The 23,371-nt window shown below is 38.9% G+C and overlaps 1 protein-coding gene across 4 annotated transcripts in view; it reads left to right on the top strand.

Annotated features, from left to right (window-relative positions):
- Positions 1–303: 303 nt before the first annotated feature.
- Positions 304–23,371, top strand: part of LOC115211911 (coiled-coil domain-containing protein 191-like) — a 73,867-nt gene continuing 50,799 nt past the window's right edge. For all 4 annotated transcript variants that reach the window (XR_004999092.1, XM_029780658.2, XM_036502731.1 and 1 more), the window contains exons 1-6: positions 304–744; positions 7,045–7,083; positions 8,370–8,514; positions 14,172–14,303; positions 18,152–18,318; positions 23,257–23,361. Coding sequence is in view for 3 of the 4 variants with exons in the window: in XM_029780658.2 (XP_029636518.1) it covers positions 637–744; positions 7,045–7,083; positions 8,370–8,514; positions 14,172–14,303; positions 18,152–18,318; positions 23,257–23,361 (696 nt within the window). In the remaining variant the exon portion in view is untranslated. The remainder of the gene's footprint in view (positions 745–7,044; positions 7,084–8,369; positions 8,515–14,171; positions 14,304–18,151; positions 18,319–23,256; positions 23,362–23,371) is intronic.

A 23,371-nucleotide genomic window follows, 5' to 3' on the forward strand; every position in this document is an offset into this window, starting at 1 on the left:
TCAATAATTATTATGTCGCTCAAATACTGAGAACGGTTTCTCCTTTCTTTTGAAATTAGTGGACACGTTGGAAAATAAACATTATTGATTTTTTTTTAATTAATATAGGTGAATAAAAGAATGGAAAAGTGTTATACCCATTATAAATCATTAAACTGTTATTTAATCGCAGCTGCGATCGACATTTTTTCTACAGTATTTTCTTTATGGAGCCCTGTATTAAGGAATACATTATTTCTAAAAGCGAAGAGTAATGAGCCGTTACCATGACAACAGAGTAGCGCAACAAGAAACAAGGGAGATAAGTGTTTGAAATTATACTGTTTCATGATTTCTGCTTAAGTATAGGTTTAAATATTATTAAACAGACAACTATTGATATCCTAATCTATTCGCTAAAAGGATTTTATTTCTAAAATCCTTTTAGTGAATTTTAGAAAAACTATCGAAAGTACTCATTGACTTGCCGTAAAGTCAGACATTTCATCTCTATTTCCTTATATTTTATTTATTTAGCATTCCAGGTAAGTTTTCGGGACTTCCACCAGGACAGAGGATAGGAATTAGCAGAGTTATATAGAGCGATATATATAAACTAACGACTCTTTAAATCGAGCATCAACATTTTATTTAACGATGCCATTGTCATTCTTCACTAAAAGTTTTGTTTCTAAGAATACAGCGAAGGCTGACAATGGGATAAAGTCATCTCGACGGAAAAGGCGCTTAATCTCCAGATCTCAGGTAAATAAACAACCAGTTTATTTTATTAACTTCAGTTTCTTCATCACCACTATCAACCTCAACGGAAATGTGTTTCTTTAGATGTCATATTCATTTTTAATTTGTATCAATTAGTCTAGTTTTTCCATGCTCTTCTCGGAGATGATGGGGATGTTAAATGAGTGCAGTCAGAAAAATTTCAAGCTATTGTCATCGATGAATTAACAGATTCGTTATAACTATTTCCATTTACGGCCATTTAAGTTCGAGTTCATATTCTCCCAAGGTTAACTTTGTCGTCTTGGGTCAATAAAATTAATACCAAATAACTACACAGTTACATATCCCCAAATGTGTGGTCTTGTGTCCAAGTTAGACTGTTAGAGATCAATAATTTTGAATTACTGGTGGTCTGAGAAAAAGGAACTAAAATAGAAACCCATCTTAATGTTCTGACAAAGAAATATTATAAAAGTATTTTATGTATGCAGTTAATATCGAAACAAAAACGTAAAGAAAAGGAATTTTTCAGCTTAACATATTTTTCTAGCAGTTTTATATTCATGGTTAGAATTGTTTTTTTTTGTTTTTTTTTTTGCTTGTTTTCATTTTATTTTCAAATTTAGATATTAGCATGGGTTTTTAAGTCATTCTGTGTTTATACCTAAAATACCTAAATACAATTGCCAATGTAACCCGTCGTTAAAATGTATTCCCAAACTGCTTTCCGGCATTTGTTCCAAGTTCTCTATAGCATGAGCTCAAATCTCGCCAAGGCCAACTTCATCTTTCTCCGACGAGTTGTAATGCACCTGAGCACTGTATGCAATAAGCTTATTATGTTACTCATGAGCCAAATTCCCGCCGAAGTCAACTTTGCTCTTCAACCTGTAGTGAACGACCGTACGTAAAGGAGTTGGTGACAGAAATGTTTCCTTTTAAACGCCGCACGATCGCCCTAACAAAGAAGAGAGCCAAATAAATGGTATAAAGAGTAAGAGTGCCAGTAAAGAATGAGGAAAACACAACCGTTCTACTGTTTGAGAGAAAGAAGACTTTATTTACAGATGTGTACAATAATGATAAGAGCGTGTGTGGGAGCTAGCAGAGTGTACGTTTGAGTGCGTGTGACAAGTGTTTGTGTCTGTGTGTTCGTGTAAGTGTGTACAAAAGAACAAACAAGGTGTATGCGTGTAAGACAAAATACAGAGCATAGAAAGAGTCTCAGGATATTTCAGACAAGATGGAGTTAATTACCAGTTCCGTGTATGAAACGCCATAGCAGTGGTTCTGTATCAAGGAGGTCGGTGGTCACAAGTGCAGATGATGGTTGAATACACATCGTGTAGCAATTGTGGCTTCGATGCTGTGCCAAAGTAATTTGGCACAGAAGATCTCGCAGATAGAGCTGAGTTGTTAACCTTGGTGAGTATCACAAACAGTGTGAAAGTTAAACCTGAGTGGGTTGCAGTGTACGTATTGGTGAAGTCGACGGTGGTGATGGCGACTGTAGAGAAAGGCAATGTTGAGATGAAGTTGATGGTGGTGGAAAAACGTTGGTAGAGATTCTGCATGTTGGTGTCGTTGCGGGAAGATGGCTGGGTTGCTGGAACTGGATGTTTGGTTTGTCGCTAGCTGCTGTATGGTCAATGGTCAGAGACCAAAGATCGAGATATAGCGAATGCTGGGGCCTTTTAAAGCAGAAGGTGGGCTCTAGTGAATACCCAAAAAGACTGTATCATGGGACCTTATCCAAAGGTTCTGATTGGTTGGTTTATGCAATGGTGCGAAATAAAACTGCACCAAAACCAACCAATCAGAGTAGTGGACGCAACTGAGCCTAAGCAGCCGAAAGATGGCTGCTAACTGACACGACATCATTTCTATGATCTCTCTCAAACAGTGAAGATATCACCGAGCTATGCTACAAACCTTTCTGAGTCGATAAAATAAGTATCAGTTAAACAATAGGATCGATATAATTGACTAACCCCCTCCCTCTAAAATTGCGTGCCTTGTACCGGTTAGCTGGAAGAAACATTTGCATGCCGGACAAGACCCATACAGTCCTTCTATGCGTCCAAAATACTATTCCAGCCCCTCACTAGTACTAAAGTGTGAGACATTCCCAGGAATGTTTCCAGATGCCTGTCAGAGCATACACAGCCACTAATCTAAAGGTTCCACCTTCACCGCCATTCACATCTAAGACCACCAATCTATCGCCTGGGTCCAAGAAGATTGCCCTTACTTTGAGACCTAAGGATTTTCAGAATAATACTGCTACACTGCTGCCTGCTCCCGACATACCATAAGACGAGAATACTTCATAATCTTTGAAAATGAATGCAAGAGCATGTTTCCTGGCAATTCTCGTTGGAAAGACTTCTGTCCTCATTTTCTCCTACATTTGTTTATTTAAAAAATTTTTTTGCCAAAAATCCTGGCAAGCTTGCTCTTCTTCTGCTCCAGACAACACACAATACTCCAAAACCTTACAGGTTATTAGAGAACTGATCCGTCAGGGACCGTTCTTCTTCACGAAACTATTCTACAGGGAGAACCAGACGTCGTTCCTTCTCGCACAGATGCGTGCTTCCTGCTCCACCAATTTGTTGATACCATAGGAAATTCAAGAACTAGGCTGAAAAGTGTACACAGCCCTGCTCTTACTCTTCTCAGGGAAACTAGGCTGGGAGGCACTAGGCACATCAGTTGTCTCCCCCATTGATTCACCTTACCGTGCATTTTTTATCCGTCTGGCCCCGAAGGTTTACTTCCACTAATCCTGGTCCTTCCGACATATCTCTCTACAAGGTAATCACTCCACCATTAAAACCTACACTGAATTTATCACTCCGTAGGAATTTCAAGTGGATCTTCATCATTGCTGACCTGCCACCAATGCTTCCTCATGACTTGTCTATTTCTTCTACAGTACCTCCAGATATTTCTACTTGGACTTATGTGTTTGTAAGAAATGATGCCGTCAAGGGACTGCTCACACCTCCCTACACTGGTCCCTATCGTGTTCTTAGAAGCACACCGAAACTATTCATTGTGGATATTCATGGGGAAAAAAGAGACTGTCTCTGTCGACAGAGTAAAAAAAAAAAGCCTTTTCCAAAACATTCATGCCATTTGCTGACACACCCATCATTCTACAAACACTGCCACCCCCACCCCCACAAGCATCACCTCTACTCACCAAAAAACCAACTACACAAATGCATTCTTCACCCTACAGGACACATTCTGCCAGATCAGTTCATTGGCTGAAGAAATTGTCTCAAACTATTTACATTTCTTAATTTTGCCTTGCCAGTGACTGTTCTGGAGAATAGACTCATGCTTGTTATAGACACCGCATTCATATTTTCTCTTTCTGTACCATTGTACATATATACCTTGTTCTATTTGATTGGAGACATTTCTTTGCTGAATGTTTTTTCCCTGTACATACTTGCATTGTATTTTTCAATTGTTCTGCCTTAATTCGGATTCTGTGTATTACACATTTTGTTCTCTACAAGAACGGATATTTTTCTGCATGTTTCCTCAAAATTTGTTCATACAACTGTCTTGCCATGGTTCATTCTTCTGTGCCCTTCTATCGCACACATACTTCGCCTACCTTACTTTTGTTTGACTGGTTCTGGTCTAAGGGGCCCCCCTGTTGGCGCAGTTATCTCCCCTGACAGTTGCTGCCTAAATTAGCTGGCCACAAGAGAGTACACTCAGCGCTAAGGTTCGGACACTAATTAACTTCCTCTTTCTCATCAAGATGCCAGCCCATGAAGACATGACCTAGCTGGCTCTTATATACACCCAGACAGCTAGATGACATGAGGTAGTACACAAAAGATGAACATGGCCCTTCATTTATGAATTCTTTCCATTGTCATTCAACTTGTATATATTTGAGATCCAGAGTAAAGTATTTAAAGTTACAGCTTTGTTCTATGAATTCATTGTACTGTATTTCTTTATTGAATGACATATTACAGCCTTCTGAACAGAGTCATCATTAGATGGCTTCACAGTGAGAACAGCACCATCTAAACCTTGTATTTTCACACTTAATACTCTATGTATGAGAGTTAGCTGAAAAGTTCATAGGCTGACCAAGCTACTCTCATGGAATAAGATTTATTTTTCCACATAGTCCCCATTATGGCCCACACACTTCTTCCATCGGTGTCGCAGTGATACCATTGATTCATCCTGTTGGTCAAAAAAGTCATCATCACTGCAATACTAGTTGTCAGCCAAGTGTTTTTTCATGTTGGGGAACAGATGATTGTCAAATGGGGCAAAATCAAGAAAATAGGGAGGGTAATCAACCAGTTCAAAGTCACAGTCATGCACAACGACCTTTGAACCCAAGGACTTGTGTGCTGGAACATTGTCCTGGTGGGACAAAACCCCCTTTGTTAGTTTTCCTGGGTGTTTGGTCTTGATAGCCTTTCACAAAAGCCTCAACTAATTGAAATAGTACTCGCCATTGATGGTGTAGCCCTTTTAAAGATAGTTAATAAACACAATGCCTTTTGTATCTCAAAAACTGAGACCATCACCATCCTAGTAAATGAAACAACTTCAGCCTTCTTTGGAGCAGGTGAGGAAGGTGTTTCCACTGCATGAATTGTCTCTTTGTCCTGGATTAAAGTGATGGCCCCAACACTCATCCTGGCTCAGAAAACGTTCAAGGAAACCAGCTGGATCTGCCTGAAACAACGTCAGATTTCCCCATGGTGTGATCAGTCTGGTGTGCTTTAGATAAAGTGCCAGAAATTTTCGTCATGGCAAATTCATTGTGCAGAATATTCTCAACTCTCTTATGGGATATGCTATTTGACTATAAATCAAATAGCAATGCTATTTGATTTATAGTCAGTTGCCTGTCATCCATCACCTTGTGGTGAACACAATCGATATTTTCCTTGGTAGTGGAAGTTGCAAGACGTCCAGACCTTGGGACATCTTCAAGGCTCTCTGTTCCCCTCATAAATTCAGCTATGCATTATGCACTGTTGATGAAGCCGGGGTGTCATCCCCTAATATAGCAATGATGTCAGCTTGAATGTCCTTGGGGACTAAACCCTTTTTTCTGGAGGTACTTGATAACACCACGATGCCTAAGTTCGTCCATTTTCAAGAGAAGTCACTACTAGTTAGTTTTGAAGACTTCTTTGAAAAGTTAGATGTCAGTTTACTTGAGAAGAAACAATACAGTTATTAATAAGCAGACTGAAATTAAAGCATGTGAGATTTCACAGCTCTAGCATCACTCTTTCATAGTCTGCCAATGAACTTTTCAGCCCACCCTCGTAGTATATACACTCTTTATTAGGCTTTATTATACTAATATCATTTATTATATACATCCCTATGTTAATCATCATTTTGGTGAAAATGTATGTATAATACTTGGAATTTTACAGTAATTAAAATGACGTTTGCAGTTGATGATAGAGAGATATCAAGATTTAATGACTCATCTAAATGAAATCTAGTTGAGGGAGAGGGGAGACAACTCCGGAATTTAAATTAGATTTAAAATCTATATATATAAAACTCTAGTTGTGCGAGTGTCTGTCCCCTTCGATTTAGATTCCTAACTCCTCCCACATTTTGCGGTGCAGTTTAACCAAATTCGGGTATCTTATAGTCGTGATTCATATCGAGCCCGTCTGACTATTAGCGCGTGTCAACGATGAGTCTACGATTTTAAAAATAATTTAACATCATTTTTTATTCCATTTTAATGCATAAAATGCATCGTGTGTCGATGGTGGCGGAGTTGGCGTCCACGCTCACAGCTGCACCTGTTTGCTTCTCCCCCTTCCCTCCCTCGTGAAGCTGTGGGGAAGGGAGTGTAAAGAAATCAACGTCGTAAAGCGTTGTGAAGGAGACCAGCGTTCTTTTAGAACAACGACTTCATGGCTTGAAGACACCAAAACAAAAATGGCTAAGAAAGCCCGAATTTATAAGGGAAGTAACTCTCTAAAAATGCTTATATAGTTATTTCCCTTACAAACCCGAGCAACGCCGGGCGATACTGCTAGTGTGAAATAAAAATACAGGCATACATCAACTTACATCATTGCTAGAAAATATAATGACTAACCAAGTTATGGCAGAGTAGCATACTTTTCAGAAAGATTGTTTAGAAATATGCTTTCATGTCTAAGTCTGTGACCGTATTTGAATTCTTGAGTCAGTATTTCTATAAGTAAGTTAGTTTAGATCTAATTAATTAGTTTAGGTCTCAATTCTAACATTGCAATATCTTTCTGTCTTTTTTTTTTTAACTTCCAGAGCAATATCACCCCCTCCGACATTCAAAGTTGGCTGTCAGTAAGTATTTTATATATTAAATTTAAATTGAAGCAGTATGAAAAGAAAGATATTTTATATTTGTAAATTTCTTTCGAATTAAAATCTTCAATAAACAATTACTGTTCTCGGTTGACTTGTAATCACTGCAGTCATTTTGACACAATTGGTTTTCCATAGTTTCTGTTCATCTTATTTACTTGTAATCACTACAGTGATTTTGACACAATTGGTTTTCCATAGTTTCTGTTTATCTTTTTACCCCTGTCATATCCACACACACTCATTTAACTACAGAAAAGTTTATTACATATAATAATAATAATAGTAATAATAATAATAATAATAATGAAATTATTGTATACAGTGCTCAGGTGCACCACAACTTGTCAGAAAGTGCATATAAAGTATATGCAGTAATGTACAAATGTCTGGAAAGCGAACAATGTATGAGTCAGATACATGCTTGTATGTGTATGGAGGGGAGAAAATCAGGTGTAGTGTTGGCGAATATCAGAAAGCATGGAAGTTTTGAAGGATGCAGTGTTCCGACAACTAACAACTGATGCTGGCAGTTTGTTCCATGCTTCAGCAACTCTCATATAAATTTGTACAAAAAGATGAATTGATCCAGCAAAGTCAGTTCAATGTTTTCCATTGGTTAAAACTGATTAATCAGCTTGGCTCAGCAAATTGTTGGTGAACTCCTCCCTAGAGTCTAATGTTTGATATTAAAAGAAGGTAATTTCTAAAACTTCATCAGCAAGTATTTGGCTGCATTGGCTAGCTGTTGGATTAACTAATCTGTTTTATTTTATTAAGCATCATAGACAAGGGTATGGCTGTGTAGTTAAGAAGCTTTTCTGCAACCACGTGGTGATCCCACTAAGCAACATGCCGAGCAAGTGTCTTCTAACTTCTTCTATAGCCCCAGGCAAACCAATACCTTGTGGGTGAATTTGGTAAATGGAAACGCTGTCTGTGTGTGTGTGTGTTTATGTGTGTGTATGTGTTCTAAGCAACCATTATAATGAAATGTATGTAGGAACTAATAATATCATATATATATATAGGCACAGGTGTGACTGTGTGGTAAGAAGCTTGCTTCACAATCACATGGTTCTGCATAATATACAATAACTCAGGTAATAGTATTGATAAATTTAATACAAGGTAATGAAACACTGCATTAAATTTAAGATTAAAATTGAACATTGGCTAGGGTCATAGTTGTTAATATGACTTATTTGGAAATAAATTTTTAAAAATTTTAGTTTTAACTTTTTAAAAATTCTTTTACCTTCCAGAATATTGAACCAACAATTCCAAGTCAAGGATATTTCCAGAACACTGATGATAAATCATATCCTTTTTCAAGGGTCAAATTCAAGCAGTCACTGGCCCAGATGACTTTAGACCAGTTACGACACCATGATGAAGCTCAAAAAGAAGGTTCTTCTCTCACTTCTCTCTCTCTCTGCCCCTTCTCTTCTGTTCTTCTCCCTCCCTCTCTCTCTCTCCCTATATATATATGAGAAAGAGAGATGACAAAACAATAAATGATTACCTTATGAACTTCGTTAACTTACAGCTCTTTCTACTATAATATGCAGTGCACTCATAGTTGAGTGCCTGAATAATACCTTATAGTTTCATTGGAGTCTTGAACATGAAGACTCTGACAAAGCTACAAGGTGTTATTCAGGTACCCAACTATGAGTCTACTGCATGATGATCATTTATTTCTTTGTCATCTCTCTTATTATTGTTCTCTATTCAGCTAGCACTTTGTTCTGAAACATAGGTATATTGAGTTCTACACTGGGTTATTAATATCACAATACCTTAGCAAAATATCAAAACCCAATATTAAAAACCAAAAACGTGGCTTAGTGGTTAGGGCATTTGGCTCATGATTGTAAGGTCGTGAGTTCGATTCCCGGCGACGCGTTGTGTCCTTGAGCAAGACACTTTATTTCACGTTGCTCCAGTCCACTCAGTTGGCAAAAATGAGTTGTACCTGTATTTCAAAGGGCCGGCCTTGTCACACTCTGTGTCACATTGAATCTCCCTGAGGACTACGTTAGAAGTACATGCGTCTGTGGATTGCTCAGTCACTTGCACGTTAATTTCATGAACAAGCTGTTCCGTTGATTGTATCAGCTGGAACCCTCATCATCGTAACTGATGGAGTGCTCCTTATATATATATATATTATATATATATATATATATATATATATATATATATATATGTGTGTGTGTGTGTGTGTGTGGGTATACCCTGGCACTTAACCATCTCTCTCTTGCTCTCTCTTACACTTTTGCAGTTTCCTACTCTCTCTCTCTTTCCCTTCCTTTTCCCTCTAGCTGGGTAGCCATGTATCTCCTCTACTGCAGCACATCTATTTCTGCCCTCATTCTTGATCACTCTCTCTGTCTACTTCTCTTGTTTTTCCTATGACTAGGTAACCAAGAATCTCCTTTACATCAGCACAGCTACTTCTGTCCACTTTCTTTTCTCTCTCTCTCTCTCTCTCTCTCTCTCTCTCTCTCTCCATGTACCTCTTCTATAGCAAGACACCTATTTCTGCCTCTCTATTTCTCTGTCACACTCTAACCTTTCATCATCTGATACCAGGTCACTTCCTCCAGTGCTCCCTCTGTTATAGCAAGACGCTGTACCTCTTTTGGCAGGGCTTTTATGGCTGAATGCCCTTCCTAGCACCAGCCACTCTGCAGAGTGGCACTAGCACAGAGTTCAGTTTTGGCATGATTTTTACAGTTAAATGCCCTTCCAAATGTCAACCACTTTACAGTGTGGACTGGATACATTTTACATGGCACTGGCAGGGTCACCAAGTAACTTGCAAGACAAGGAATCTTGAGAGGGGCAAGGACATTGGAGGAGGGAACTTGTGTCAGATGATGAAAGGTTAGAGTGTGACAGAGAAATAGAGAGGCAGAAACAGGTGTCTTGTTATAATGGAGGGGGCATTAGAGGAGGTGATCTGGTATCAACTGGTGAAAGGTTAGAGTGTGACAAAAGAACAGGGAGGTAGAAATAGGTGTCTTACTATAGAGGAGGTACATGGTTACCCAATGTGAGAGAGAGGGAACAAGAGAGAAAGGTACAAGAAAGCAGACAGAAACAGGTGTGCTGATGTAAAAGAGATACTTGGTACCTTGCTAGAGGGAAAAAGCAAGAGGAGTGAGAGAATTATCAAGAATGAGGGCAGAAAGAGGTGTGCTGCTCTAGAGGAGATACATGGCTACCCAGCTAGAGGGAAGAGCAAGCGAAAGAGAGAGAGAGTGGAAAACTGCAAAATTGCAAGAATGAGCAGGAGAGAGATGGTTGGGAAGTGCCAGGGTATACTCACAAGTAACAAGGATCAGAGCATCGATATGATAGAAGAGTAAGATAGAGAGAGATAAATGGTGGCAATTGCCAGGGCATGCCTTCAAGGTACAGGGATCATAGCATAAGCAGTCAGATATTGTCAAGAAGGTGCAAGTAGGGAGTGGGGATTGCAGTGAAACCTGGGTATAAAGATGGGGTAGGGGAAAGCAGCGATACAGTGAGCAGGGCAGTGAGGACGGGGAAGGGGAGTGGGAGACAATCATAGTGTATGAAGAAAAAATGTAATGAAGAGAATGATGCAGTTTAGAAGAGGGGCTGGGTGTGTAAAAAGTTTATTGTTACATGTGGGTGGGACACAACGCTTTTAGCACTCAGTTTCACTGACGTGAGTAGATCTTCTTTAGAACTTCATATTGCCAAACATCTGCTGTCCATTGTCATTTCCTCCATGAACCCTAAGATCCTGAGATTGGTCCTCACTACTTCATCTCATGTCTTCTGGGTCTCCCTCTTCCACAGGTACCATCCACTTTCAGTGATAGGCACTTCTATATACAGCTGTCTTTACTGTCTTTACTGATATGCACCACGTATCTAAACCAACACATTCTCTTCTCCTGCATGTCACATTTAATTCCTCTTATGCATAACTTTTCTCTCAACACAGTTGTGCTTTGTCAGTCATGCACACTCATGTTGCAAATCCAATGGAGCATACTACCTTTATTCCTCTCCTGTCTATGCATGTCCTCCGCATTCAGAGACCATGTCTCACCATCATGGAATAGAGCCTTTGTAAACAAGCATCGTACAATCTACCTTTCACTCTGAGAGAGAGTCTGTTTGTTGCCAACAGCGGTAGTAGCTCTCTGAACTTCCTCCACCCTACTCTTATTCTAGAAACAAAACTGTCAGAGCATCCACCACTGTTACTAATTTGGTCACCTAAGTAGCAGAATCAATCAATCCATCCATCCATCCACTCATCCACCCACCCATCCAGCCAGTCGTCCATCCATTCATTCATTCATTAGTGAAGATACATGGTCGAGTGGTGAGAGTATTTGGGTTTATAATGTCATGATTTCAATTCCTGTACCAGGCAGTGTGTTGTGTTCTTGAACAAGGCAATATATTTCATGTTACACAAGTCTGCTCAGTTGAACACGAATGCCAGTGTTGTGTTGATGTAGTCCTTTTCCCCTTCAGCTGCGCTGCTGGGTCAAGAGTAGGGCGGTCAAGAGGATGTCTGTGTTTGCTCATCACTATATAGGCACCTAAAAGAATTAGTGAAAGCATCATACCATCTTCCAGGTAATTCTTGCTTGTGTGAGAGGGCTAAGTTTTAGATTTTTGTATTAGTGAAGAAAACATTACAAATTTTTAATTAGTATATTTGTTTAATTGATTGTGTTTTGTTATCATCATCATCATCATCATTTAACGTCTGTTGTCCATGTTGGCATGAGTTGGACGGGTTGACCAGGGCTGGCAAGCTGGAAGGCTGCACCAGACTCCAGTCTGATTTGGCATGGTTTCTACAGCTGGACACCCTTCCTAACACCAACCACTCCAAGAGTGTGATGGGTGCTTATACATGCCACCAGCATGGGTGCCATTTGCATGACACCAGTATTTGCCATGATTCACTTTCATGTGCCACCAGCATCAGCCACTTTACCTCCATGAGGCCCAACACTTGAAAGGTACTTTTTATATGACACCAGCATCAGCTACGCCTATGATTTCAATTGGCTTGATGGGTCTTCTCAAGCACAGAATATAGCCAAAGGTCTTGGTCACTACTCAATGCCTCTATGAGGCCCAAAGTTCAAAGATCATGCTTCACCACATCGTCCCATGTCTTTCCACATCTATTTCTACCACAGGTTCCCTCCACAGTTAGAGATCAGCACTTCTTTACACAACTGTCCTTGTCCATATGCATCACATGACCATACCAACACAGTCGTCTCTCTTGTACACTACATCTGATGCCACTTTTGCCCAACTTTTCTCTCAGGATGCTTACACACTGTCAAACATGCATACTGATATTGCACATCTAGTGAAACATACTAGCTTCATTTCTTTCAAGCCTGTGCATGTCCTCAGCTATCACAGCCCATGTTGCACTGCTATGTAGCATAGCTATTTGCACACAGGCATCATACAATCTGCTTTTCACTCTGAGGGAGAGTCCCTTTGTAACCAGCAGAAGTAGAAGTTTTCTGAACTTTGCCCAACCTAATCTTATACTCACAGCTACACCCTTAGAACATCCACCTCCACTACTAACTTGGTCACTTCTATATCGGAAGCTATCTCCTACATCTAGATTACCCCCTGGCAGTTGATGGAGTCTATTTTCTGTACATTTTATGTGTTTTTTGTACCTGTGCATCTTCCACACACAAAAGCTTTTTTCCATGTTAACCTTCCTTTGATATTGCTGCACCTCTTCTGCACCCATAGCTTACACCGGGTACATCTTATGTAGTTTTTACCTATGTCTTTTCTACAGATCAAGCAGGGCCATCTACCTGAAGGGATTTGTGATTTGTCTGCCTTCCTACTTACTAAGACTTTGATTTTTGCTAGATTAACACTAAGGTGCTTCAATTCTAGACCTTGCTTCCATACCTGAAACTTCTCTAGTTCTGGTAGTGATTCAGCTAGAAGAACAAGGTCATCAGCATAGAGGAGCTCCCAGGGGTAACCTGTCTTAAATTCCTCTGTTATTGCCTGGAGGACTATGATGAACAAGAGGGGGCTGAGGACTGATCCTTGGTGAACCCCTACTTGTACTATGAATTCTTCGCTATACTTGTTGCCAACTCTCACCTTCCTGGTAGCATTCCTGTACATAGCTTGTGCAGCTCTCACCAACCACTCCTCTATCCCTAGCTTCCACATTGACCACCAGATAAGGGATCAGGGGATCCTGCTAAAGGCTTTCTCCAAGTGAACAAAAGCCAAGTACAGAGGTTTATATTTGGCTGTGTATTTGTCCTGCAGTTGCCTTACCAGAAATATTGCATCAGTGGTGCTTCTCCCTGGCACAAAACCAAATTGCATCTCATCTAAAATAACTCTCTCCCTAATTATTTGGTCTATGACCCTCTCCATAACTTTCATCACCTGATCCAACAATACGATACAGCTGTAATTATTTCTATCTAAGGCATCACCATTACCTTTGTTGACTATCATGCTGCAACACCAATCATTGGGTATGACTCCTTCATGAACCACCTGATTTACAATATGGGTGATTAGACCATAACCCACACCACCAAATATTTTAAGCATCTCAGTGGTGATTCTTTATGGGCCGGGGGGCTTTCTCTGTCTACATATCCTTAGTTGCATCATCTACCAAGGTACTGTTGATTTGGATAGCTGGTCTCTCAGTCGGGTCAACATTTGGCTGGCTCTCCTCCTCTCGTTCATTCTCCTTGTTCAGCAGTCTTTCATAATGGCATTTCCAAGTCTCTTTCTTTGCAGAATCATTAAATGCAAGTTTACCATCATCCATGCGAACACATTTCTCTCTTATGACATCACCATTCTCTTTCACACACACTCTCTTGCAATTTGAAACACTTCAGGTCTTTGGTCCTCACATCACTGAACATAAGCAAACTTCTTTTCTGCTTCTCCCTTGACTAGAAATATCTGTCGCCTATCTTCCCTTCTGGCTGTCTGTGATTGTTTTTTAAAAGTGTAATTGCTATTGTGTATTGCAGCTGAAGATTTACTGAATGACTGGGTCCAGAAAAGCCTTTATGACTCTAATTTGGCTGACAAGGACAACCTATATGTCATAGATAATAAGGAACTGGAAGAGGTACCATGTAAAGATTACTTGGACATTTACGGTAATGATCATAGTTCATTTTTCTATGTACTTCATTTTTACTTAATTTATTTTATATATTTATTTTACAGCTCTTTTCTATCACCCTTCATGTAAAAGGAAATAGTATTTGACTCTTTCCACAACAAAAGTATTCTCCCCCTCTTTCAAATATCCATTTCTTCATGTGCCAATCTCTTCAACAGCACTGTTCTGTCTTCACTCTCATATGCAACTGAGATATGGGCTTCTAGGAAGACAGAAGATCAATTAGTGGCTATGACACAGAAAGCTATAGAAAAATCCATGCTAGGAATATCATTGCAGGAATTTATCCAAAATGAGTTTATTCAAGGATAGACTAGAGGGAATGATGTTTTTGTGAAATACTGAAAGCAAAAGGACTCGACTCATCACAAGGCTGACAAACACCATCATCATCATCATTACTTTATGTTTACTTTGCAATGCTGACAGATTATCACAATTCTAGTGTGTTCTTATTTGGAGTTTGTGTCCTCAGTGGATCAGAGGACCACATCTCTCTCCTACATTCCATTTATGGCATGGCTTCTACTGCTGGATGCCCTTCCTAATACAAACCACTTTACAGAGTGTACTGGATGAATTTTATTCTAGCACAAACACCATACCCAGCAGCCCTAGGCTGAGCAAAACCTTATGAGTAGATTTGAAAGAAGCGTGACCTAGTAAGGGTGTTGCTCTCATGATCACTAGATTTTGAGTTTGATTCCCAGCTTGGGTGGTATGTGTTTTTCAGCAAAACACTTCATTTCATGTTTCTCTAGTGGGTGGGAAAGTGCCAGTATCATTGGCACATTGGTTTTGCAGGTTCTGGTTCTCTATGTTCAAATTTCAACTGTCTGGAGAAGGCAATGGGAAATCACTCCAGTATTCATCCCAAGTCTAATCCTGGATGGCCGTAGTTCCAGTAGTCTACTTGATGGTAGCAGGAGAGGGTATGGGCTCACCCAGGTCACAGAGAGAGTGCTGAAGAAGGTTAACATGCACAGAACCTGCCCAAGTGTAGACCATCACTAAATTGATATTTATAGGTGAGTATTGTAGTTCACTCAAAGCATTGTGTATTGTTTGTGAAATATAACATGTCTTGAATGGCACAACAGTACAGAGTGGACTATAATAACTATTATAATTTAATTATTCATAGTCTGATATAATATTTTGGAATATAAAAATTCCTTCTTGAGATATTGCAAGGAATTAATTGTGTCACTGCTATAATCGGTTTTCCAATAGTTAGTGAAATTTTTTTTTTTCGGAAGCATCTCTGCAGTGGTCTCAGGAAGCTTCATCCAGAATTCCTCATGGAAAGTGCGTGTGGGCAGCCATGTCTCAAGCACGTGTGTGTTGGCATATCCGCAGCACTGCTTCTAAGTTATGCATAATACATGCAGTTATTATAATCCACTCTGCATTGTTGTGTCAGTTATTATAGTCCACTCTACAATGTTGTGCCATTCAAGACACATTATATTTCATATATATATATATATATAAAATCATCATCATCTTCCATGCATGCATGGGTAGGACAGTTCACAGGAGCTAGCCAAGTAGAAAAACTACCCTATGCTACTGAGTCTGTTTTGGCAGGGTGTTTATGGCTGGATGCCCTTCCTTACACCAGCCATTCTGCAGAGAGAACTCAGTGCTATTTATGTGGCACTAGCACAGGCGAGGTTAGTTTTGGCATGACTTTTACAGCTGGATGTCCTTCCAAATGCCAACCACTTTACAGTGTGGACTAGATGCTTTTTACATGGCACCAGCACTGGCAGGGTCACCATGTAACTTGCAAGACAAGAAATTATGAGAGGGGCAGGGGCATTTGAGGAGGGGAACTCATGTCAGAGGATGAGAAGTTAGAGGATGACAAAAGATAGAGAGGCAGAAACAGGTATATTGCTATAACGGAGGGTGTATTGGACAAGGTGATCCAGTATCAGATGATGAAAGGTTAGAATGTGTCAGAGATGTGTGTGTGTGTGTGTGTGTGTGCGCGCTCTTCTATATATGTATGTATGCATGTGTATGTTTTTGTTTCCGTCGTGTTTGCTGGTTTATATACAAAAGCTTCTTGACCATGCCATTGGCTTGCAGTCCACTATCAAAGGATATCCAGACTTCCTGACATGTCTTGACAAGTTACACAAAAGGTTCTTAAAAAGCATTGTTTCTTTCCAGCTCCAAGCATAAAACACATCCAGGCTGTTAGGTGGTCAACAGACTGGGCTATTATTATGTCATCTGGAGACATGTGGGGGTTGGCTACAAGAAGGGATTCTGACTAAGAAAATCTACCTCAACGTTCTAAACAATCTATCTGCTCCATGCAAGCATGGAAAAGTAGATGTTAAAGTGACAATGGTGACAATAATATATACATGTGTGTGAGTGTGTGTACAGGGGTTGGACAAAATAATGAGAACACCTAGCATCATAGCATCATAATTTTGAAATATCTGTAATACTGTCAAAAGTTTGTTTGTTTTTTGATTTATTATTAGTGTTGCTTAATATGTTTTGCTAAAATTGCTGTTTCTTTGCAGATATCATCAGAAAAAGGTAATTAAAATTCATTAAAATGACAGATTTATCAGACTTTCAAAGAAGTGAAATTGTTGGTGCTCATATGGCAGGTGCTAGCGTAACGAAAACAACCGAAATGTTTGGTGTATCAAGAAGTACTGTCTCGAAAGTAATGACAGCCTTTGAGAAAGAGGGGAAAACCTCCTCCTCAAAACAAAATTCAAGAAGAAAACCCAAACTTTTAGATAGGGACCGTCAGACTCATATGCGAATTGTTAGAATCGATCACAAAAGTACAGCTCCCAAAATTACTGCAGAGCTTAATGACCACCTCAAGAACCCAGTTTCCACAAAAACTGTTCGACGGGAGCTGCACAAAGCTGCATTTCATGGGAGGGCTGCAATCAGAAAACCACTACTTTCAAAAAGCAGTGGAAGAATGTTATTTTCTTGAACAAGAATCCTTTACCTCATTTCCGACCGCCGACTGAGTATATCTTGGAAATCTGTCGGCCCAATAGTTTACCTTCATGGCAGAATTAATAGTCGAGACTATTTAAGCATTTTATCTGATCAAATTCATCCTATGGTTGTGGAACTGTTTCTGGAAGGAAATACAATCTTTCAAGATGATAATGCACCAATTCACACAGCTAAGGTTGTTACTGAATGGCACAAGGAACATTCTAGTTAAGTTGAACATCTTATCTGGCTACCACAGTCCCCAGATCTCAATATTATTGAACATTTACAGTGCATTTTAGAAAAACAAGTAAGGAGTCGATATCCTCCACCATCATCACTACAAGAACTGGAGATTGTTTTAGCTGATGAATGTACAAAAATTCCTTTGGAAACAATTCAAATTTTGTACGAGTCCATACCTTGTAGAATTCAAGCTACCTCATATTAAAATAAATTTGTTTGAAATTTTAAGGTGTTTCCTTTATTTTGTCCAACCCCTGTATGTATATATTAACTTTGAGAAGAGTAACTAGGTAACCAGGTGCTCTGTTCTGTGGCTAATCAATAAATCAAATTAAGGATTAATTGAAAATACCTACCACAATCTGCAGCAGTTGCATTTGTGCTAGGCTGTTTGTAACATGTAAGCTACATAAATTGTTTATAATGCATCTTCATTCTTTGTTTTGTGTGTGTGTGTGTGTGTGAGAGAGAGGGACAGTATTTTCAAATACTTTTCTAGGTATCCATAGCTAATCTTTATTGCAATTGTCCAGACTTCATACTTTTCCATGGTGTAAATATATAAATATTTTTTATTGTGTCTTTCAGAAACAGACTCACGTTTGGATTTCAATGAAGATGAAGCACTGGAAACTGTGTTGCAAAACATGCTTAAGAAAGAGTTGGTCCCTAAAAGGATTTTCTCTAATTTAGGATTAGATAATTCAAAACAACAACATGACCCTTCTGTGAAAATGGAACTGAGGCGGCAACAGGTTTGTAATTATGACAATTTTATTCTAAAAAATAAAACGAAGTAAGAAGTGTATGTGATAAGATTTTACCATTAATGAGTGTTATGTAAGTTTGTAGAGTTCCAAACTTATTTAATCCAAAGAAATTGTATTTAGTTATAATTTCTATGTGAATATATCTTCAATGGTCACAAATCTCCAATGGTTTACTGGACATTACTTAAGTTACAAGAACTGACCACTATGATACATAAAATTGATCTGGCCTAACTGAAATAATTTTGATTTGTCTTTATCAGTAAAGTTCTGTATAGATGTGAGGTAATAGTCAAATATTTGTAGCTGTGGGCTATGTACATCAGAATATATATATAGCTGTGTGGTTGTGTGATGTGGCTATCAGAATGTATATACTTGTGTGGTGTATATGTGTATATGCATATGTGTGTGTATGTATGTATGTATGTATGAATCGAAGGGCCTTAGAATCAACATAGCTAAAACCAAAGTCTTAATAAGTAGGAAGGCAGACAAACCACAAATCCCTTCAGGTAGATGGCCCTGCTTGATCTGTAGAAAAGGCGTAGGTAAAAACTCCATAAGATGTACTCAGTGTAAGCTATGGACACATAAGTGCAGCAATATCAAAGGAAGGCTAACTGAGAAGATAGTTTTGGGATGTGGCAAATGTTCAGGAGCAACAAACACTGAAAATGTGCAGAGAACAGCTTCTGTCACATTCCAGGGAGAAAAACTACAAGTTGTTGATAGCTTCCATTACCTAGGTGACCAAGTCAGTAGCTGGGGTGGAGGCTCTGTAAGTGCAGCTGCTACAATAAGAATAGCCTGGACAAAGTTCAGAGAGCTCCTACCTCTGCTGGGAACAAAGGGCCTCTCACTCAGAGTAAAAGGTAGATCGTATGACGCATATGTACGAACAGCCATGCTACATGGCAGTGAAATATGAGCCATGGCTGCTGAGGACATGCGTAAGCTTGCAAGGAATGAAGCCAATATGCTCTGTTGGATGTGTAATGTCAGTGTGCATACACGACAGAGTGTAATTGCCGTGAGAGAAAAGTTGGACTTGAGAAGCATCAGATGTGGTGTGCAAGAGAGACGACTGCGTTGGTATGGTCATGTGTTGCGAATAGATAAGGGCAGCTGTGTAAAAAAGTGTCACACCCTAGCAGTTGAGAGAACCTGTGGAAGAGGTTGACCCATGAAGACCTAGGATGAGGTGGTGAGGCACGACCTTTGAAAACTGGGCCTCTCTGGGGCAATGACTAGTGACCAAGACCTTTGGAGATATGCTGTGCTTTAGAAGACCCGACAAACCAAGTGAGATCATAGCCCATGGCCTATGCCAGTGAGTGTAACCAGCCCACTTATGAATACCTCTCATTCATTGGACAATAAACTTTCCTTGTGAAGACCTATTGAAGCAAGTGAAATCAAAATCAAAATCGCTGACGTCGCCAATGATAGTACCACCTGATTGGCACTTGTGCCAGAGGAACATTAAAAGCACCATCCAAGTGTGATCATTGCTAGGGCCGCTGACTGACTCCCTTGCCAGTGGCACATAAAAAGCACCATTCGAGTGTGATCATTGCCAGCGTCACCTTACTAGCACATGGGCCAGTGGCATGTGGAAAACAACATTTGAGCGTGGTCGTTGCCAGTGCTGCTGGACTGTCTTCTGTGCAGGTGGCACATAAAAAACACCTTTTGAGCATGGTCATTGCCAGTACCACTTGACTGGCCCTCGTGCCAATGACATGTAAAAGCACCCACTACACTCTTGAGTGGTTGGCGTTAGGAAGGGCATCTAGCTGTAGAAACTCTGCCAGATCAAATTGGAGCCTGGTGCAGCCTTCTGGCTCGCCAGTCCTCAGTCAAACTGTCCAACCCATGCCAGCATGGAAAGCGGACTTTAAACGACAACAATGACGATGATGATGATTTATATATATATATATTTATGGAGATGTACTTGCATAGTGAGTGACTTGATCTGAGATCGTGTGCTGGAACGAAAACAATTGCAGCGTGGAAGGTGTTTATAAGCCATTTAAGAAACACACAAAAACCGTTAAATTCACTTCAACATTTAAATTTGATTTGTCAAAATATTTTTGTCGCTTTGAGACCGTGACCTGTTCACTGACAAAACTTGGTGCTGCACAAAGTTTTGTCAGTGAACAGGTCACGGTCTCAAAGCAACAAAAATATTTTGACAAATCAAATTTAAATGTTGAAGTGAATCTAACGGTTTTTGTGTGTTTCTTAAATGGCTTATAAACACCTTCCATGCTGCAATTGTTTTTGTTATATATACATATATATATATAATATATCATTAATAATCAACATATGTTACACAGTGACTCATGGGTTGAATTTCATATGTTGCCAATGCAAAAATCTCTCAGTACTTGAGTCCCTCTGTAACTTCTACTGATAATTAATATATATTTATATACACTCATATTTTGAGTTCGGTTTTCGTGTTTATACCATCAAACACACACACACACATATCATTTAACTTGTTTTGGGCAAATGTTTCAGAATGCACTGTGAACAGCTCCTATTCTTCTTCTTGTCGGCTACCACCTGTTATTCCCATCTTCCTGTGTAATCCTATGGGATGGTTATGCATGTAGAACTCCTTTCAGCTTCGGATGAATATAATAACAAAGATGACTTGTGGAGGGAGAGTTTTAGAATTTATTAATGCATTGTGATATATATGTTTCTGCATCTGACATGCTCATTTGTCAGGACATTTTCAGATTCATAGGATATTATTAAAGATTATTTATAATATCTAATAATGCATATTCATCCTAAGCTATAAGAAGTTCCATGTTTGTGTGTGTATCCCTTAGAGGCTTTAAACACCTCTAACTTATACCTGCATATGTATATATATATATATATGTATGTGTGTGTGTGTGTGTGTGTGTGTGTGTGTGTGTGTGTGTGTGTGTAAACCATCTATGAGTCCATAAGTCAGGAAAAAAATGCACCTGTATATCTGTCAGTAGAATGGGTATATTAGTTGAAGTGTAGAGTATTATATATATAAGGAGCAGTTGCCATATTTCATTCCATAACGTCTACCTCTGAAGAGAGCTGAGTTACATAATCAGACTGTTACATAACACCCTGTTGAACCCCTATTGTGAAACTGATTAGTATGATCAGCCATGATTGATTAATACACACATACATCATCATCATCATCATCTTTTAACGTCTACTTTCCATGCTGGCATAGGTTGGACAGTATAACTGAGGACTGGCAAGCCAGGAGGCTGTGTCAGGCTCCATTCTGTTCTGGCAAGGTTTCTGCAACTGGTTGCCTTTCTTAATGCCAACCACTCCAAGAGTGTAGTGGGTGTTTTTTATGTACCACTGGTATGGGGGCCAGTCAGGTGGCATTGGCAACGACCACGCTCAAATGGTGCTTTTTACATGCCACCGGTACAATATATATATATATATATATATATATATATATATATATATATATGCCTGACCGCATACCGAAAAAACGAAGTCTGGTGGTTATCTGTGAACATCATGTTTCTGGATTATAAACATATAGAATATATATTCCATATATATTTTTGATATATATTTCACATCCTTCTTCAGCACAGCTTTCCATTGAAAAAGATTTATCATAGATTTATCAAATGCTACGTACCTCAAACCTTCTGACCATGCGACATCAAAATATTTGAAGAAAGTGAGCAAAAGCTAAACCTACATAGATGTTTGAATTCGTAAATCTTCCCTCCAAAATTTTGCCATGCGCACTACAAAAATAGTTCCATAAGATGGGGAACTATTAGGTTGTCATAAGGGAGTGAAAAATCCAAATAGTAATATAATAATAAGAGTAAATAATTTCTATAAAGGCTTTTAAAAAAAACCCAATTATTTACTGGTAGAATTCGGTATGTAAATATAGCCGATTACCGGCAGGAACTTCTGTAAAGTTCAGTATATATATTGTATATAAGAAAAAGGGACAGGCAAACAGGTTGCCTGACCGCATACCGAAAAAATAGAAATAGCAGTCAAGAATGCTTATTTCTATCAAAGTTGGACTCCGGGCATGACAAACCCTGTAATTCACATATGCAAAACAGAAGGAATAGATAACGGAAACGAAGTCTGGTGGTTATCTGTGAACATCATGTTTCTGGATTATAAACATATAGAATATATATTCCATATATATTTTTGATATATATTTCATATACATTGCATATATATTTCACATCCTTCTTCAGCACAGCTTTCCATTGAAAAAGATTTATCATAGATTTATCAAATGCTACGTACCTCAAACCTTCTGACCATGCGACATCAAAATATTTGAAGAAAGTGAGCAAAAGCTAAACCTACATAGACGTTTGAATTCGTAAATCTTCCCTCCAAAATTATTTACACTCATGGAATTTACACTCATGAAATTATTTACTCTTATTATTATATTACTATTTGGATTTTTCACTCCCTTATGACAACCTAATAGTTCCCCATCTTATGGAACTATTTTTGTAGTGCGCATGGCAAAATTTTATATATATGTATATATGTATATATATATATGTATATATGTGTGTATGTGTGTGTGTGTAGAGAGAGAGACAGACAGACAGACAGATCACAGATTTCGTGTATCTAACCTACAAATTCCTTAGTTTTCTTTTTCATGATAATAATGATTCTTTCAGATTTTGGGACAAGGCCAGCAATTGTTTTAGAGGGGGGTAGTTAGTCAATTATATTTGACTCCAGTGCTCAACTGGTATTTATTTTATTGATCCCAAAAGGATGGTAGGCAGAATTTGAACTCTGAACATAAAGAACTGACAGTAGTAAAGTTTGAACCTTTGAATTTACAATGTCTTGATTAGTTTAACTTATTAACTACAGGTGAAAGAAAATCGTTTGAAGCGAGAAAATGACATTAATCAAAAAAGACAAGAGCAGCAGATGAAAAAAGAAGCTCACTTGAAAGCTTACCAAAGAATTATGAAGGTAAGTAGGA

This window comes from Octopus sinensis, linkage group LG5 (assembly GCF_006345805.1).
Source record: "Octopus sinensis linkage group LG5, ASM634580v1, whole genome shotgun sequence".
NCBI classification, from domain to species: Eukaryota; Metazoa; Mollusca; class Cephalopoda; order Octopoda; family Octopodidae; genus Octopus; species Octopus sinensis.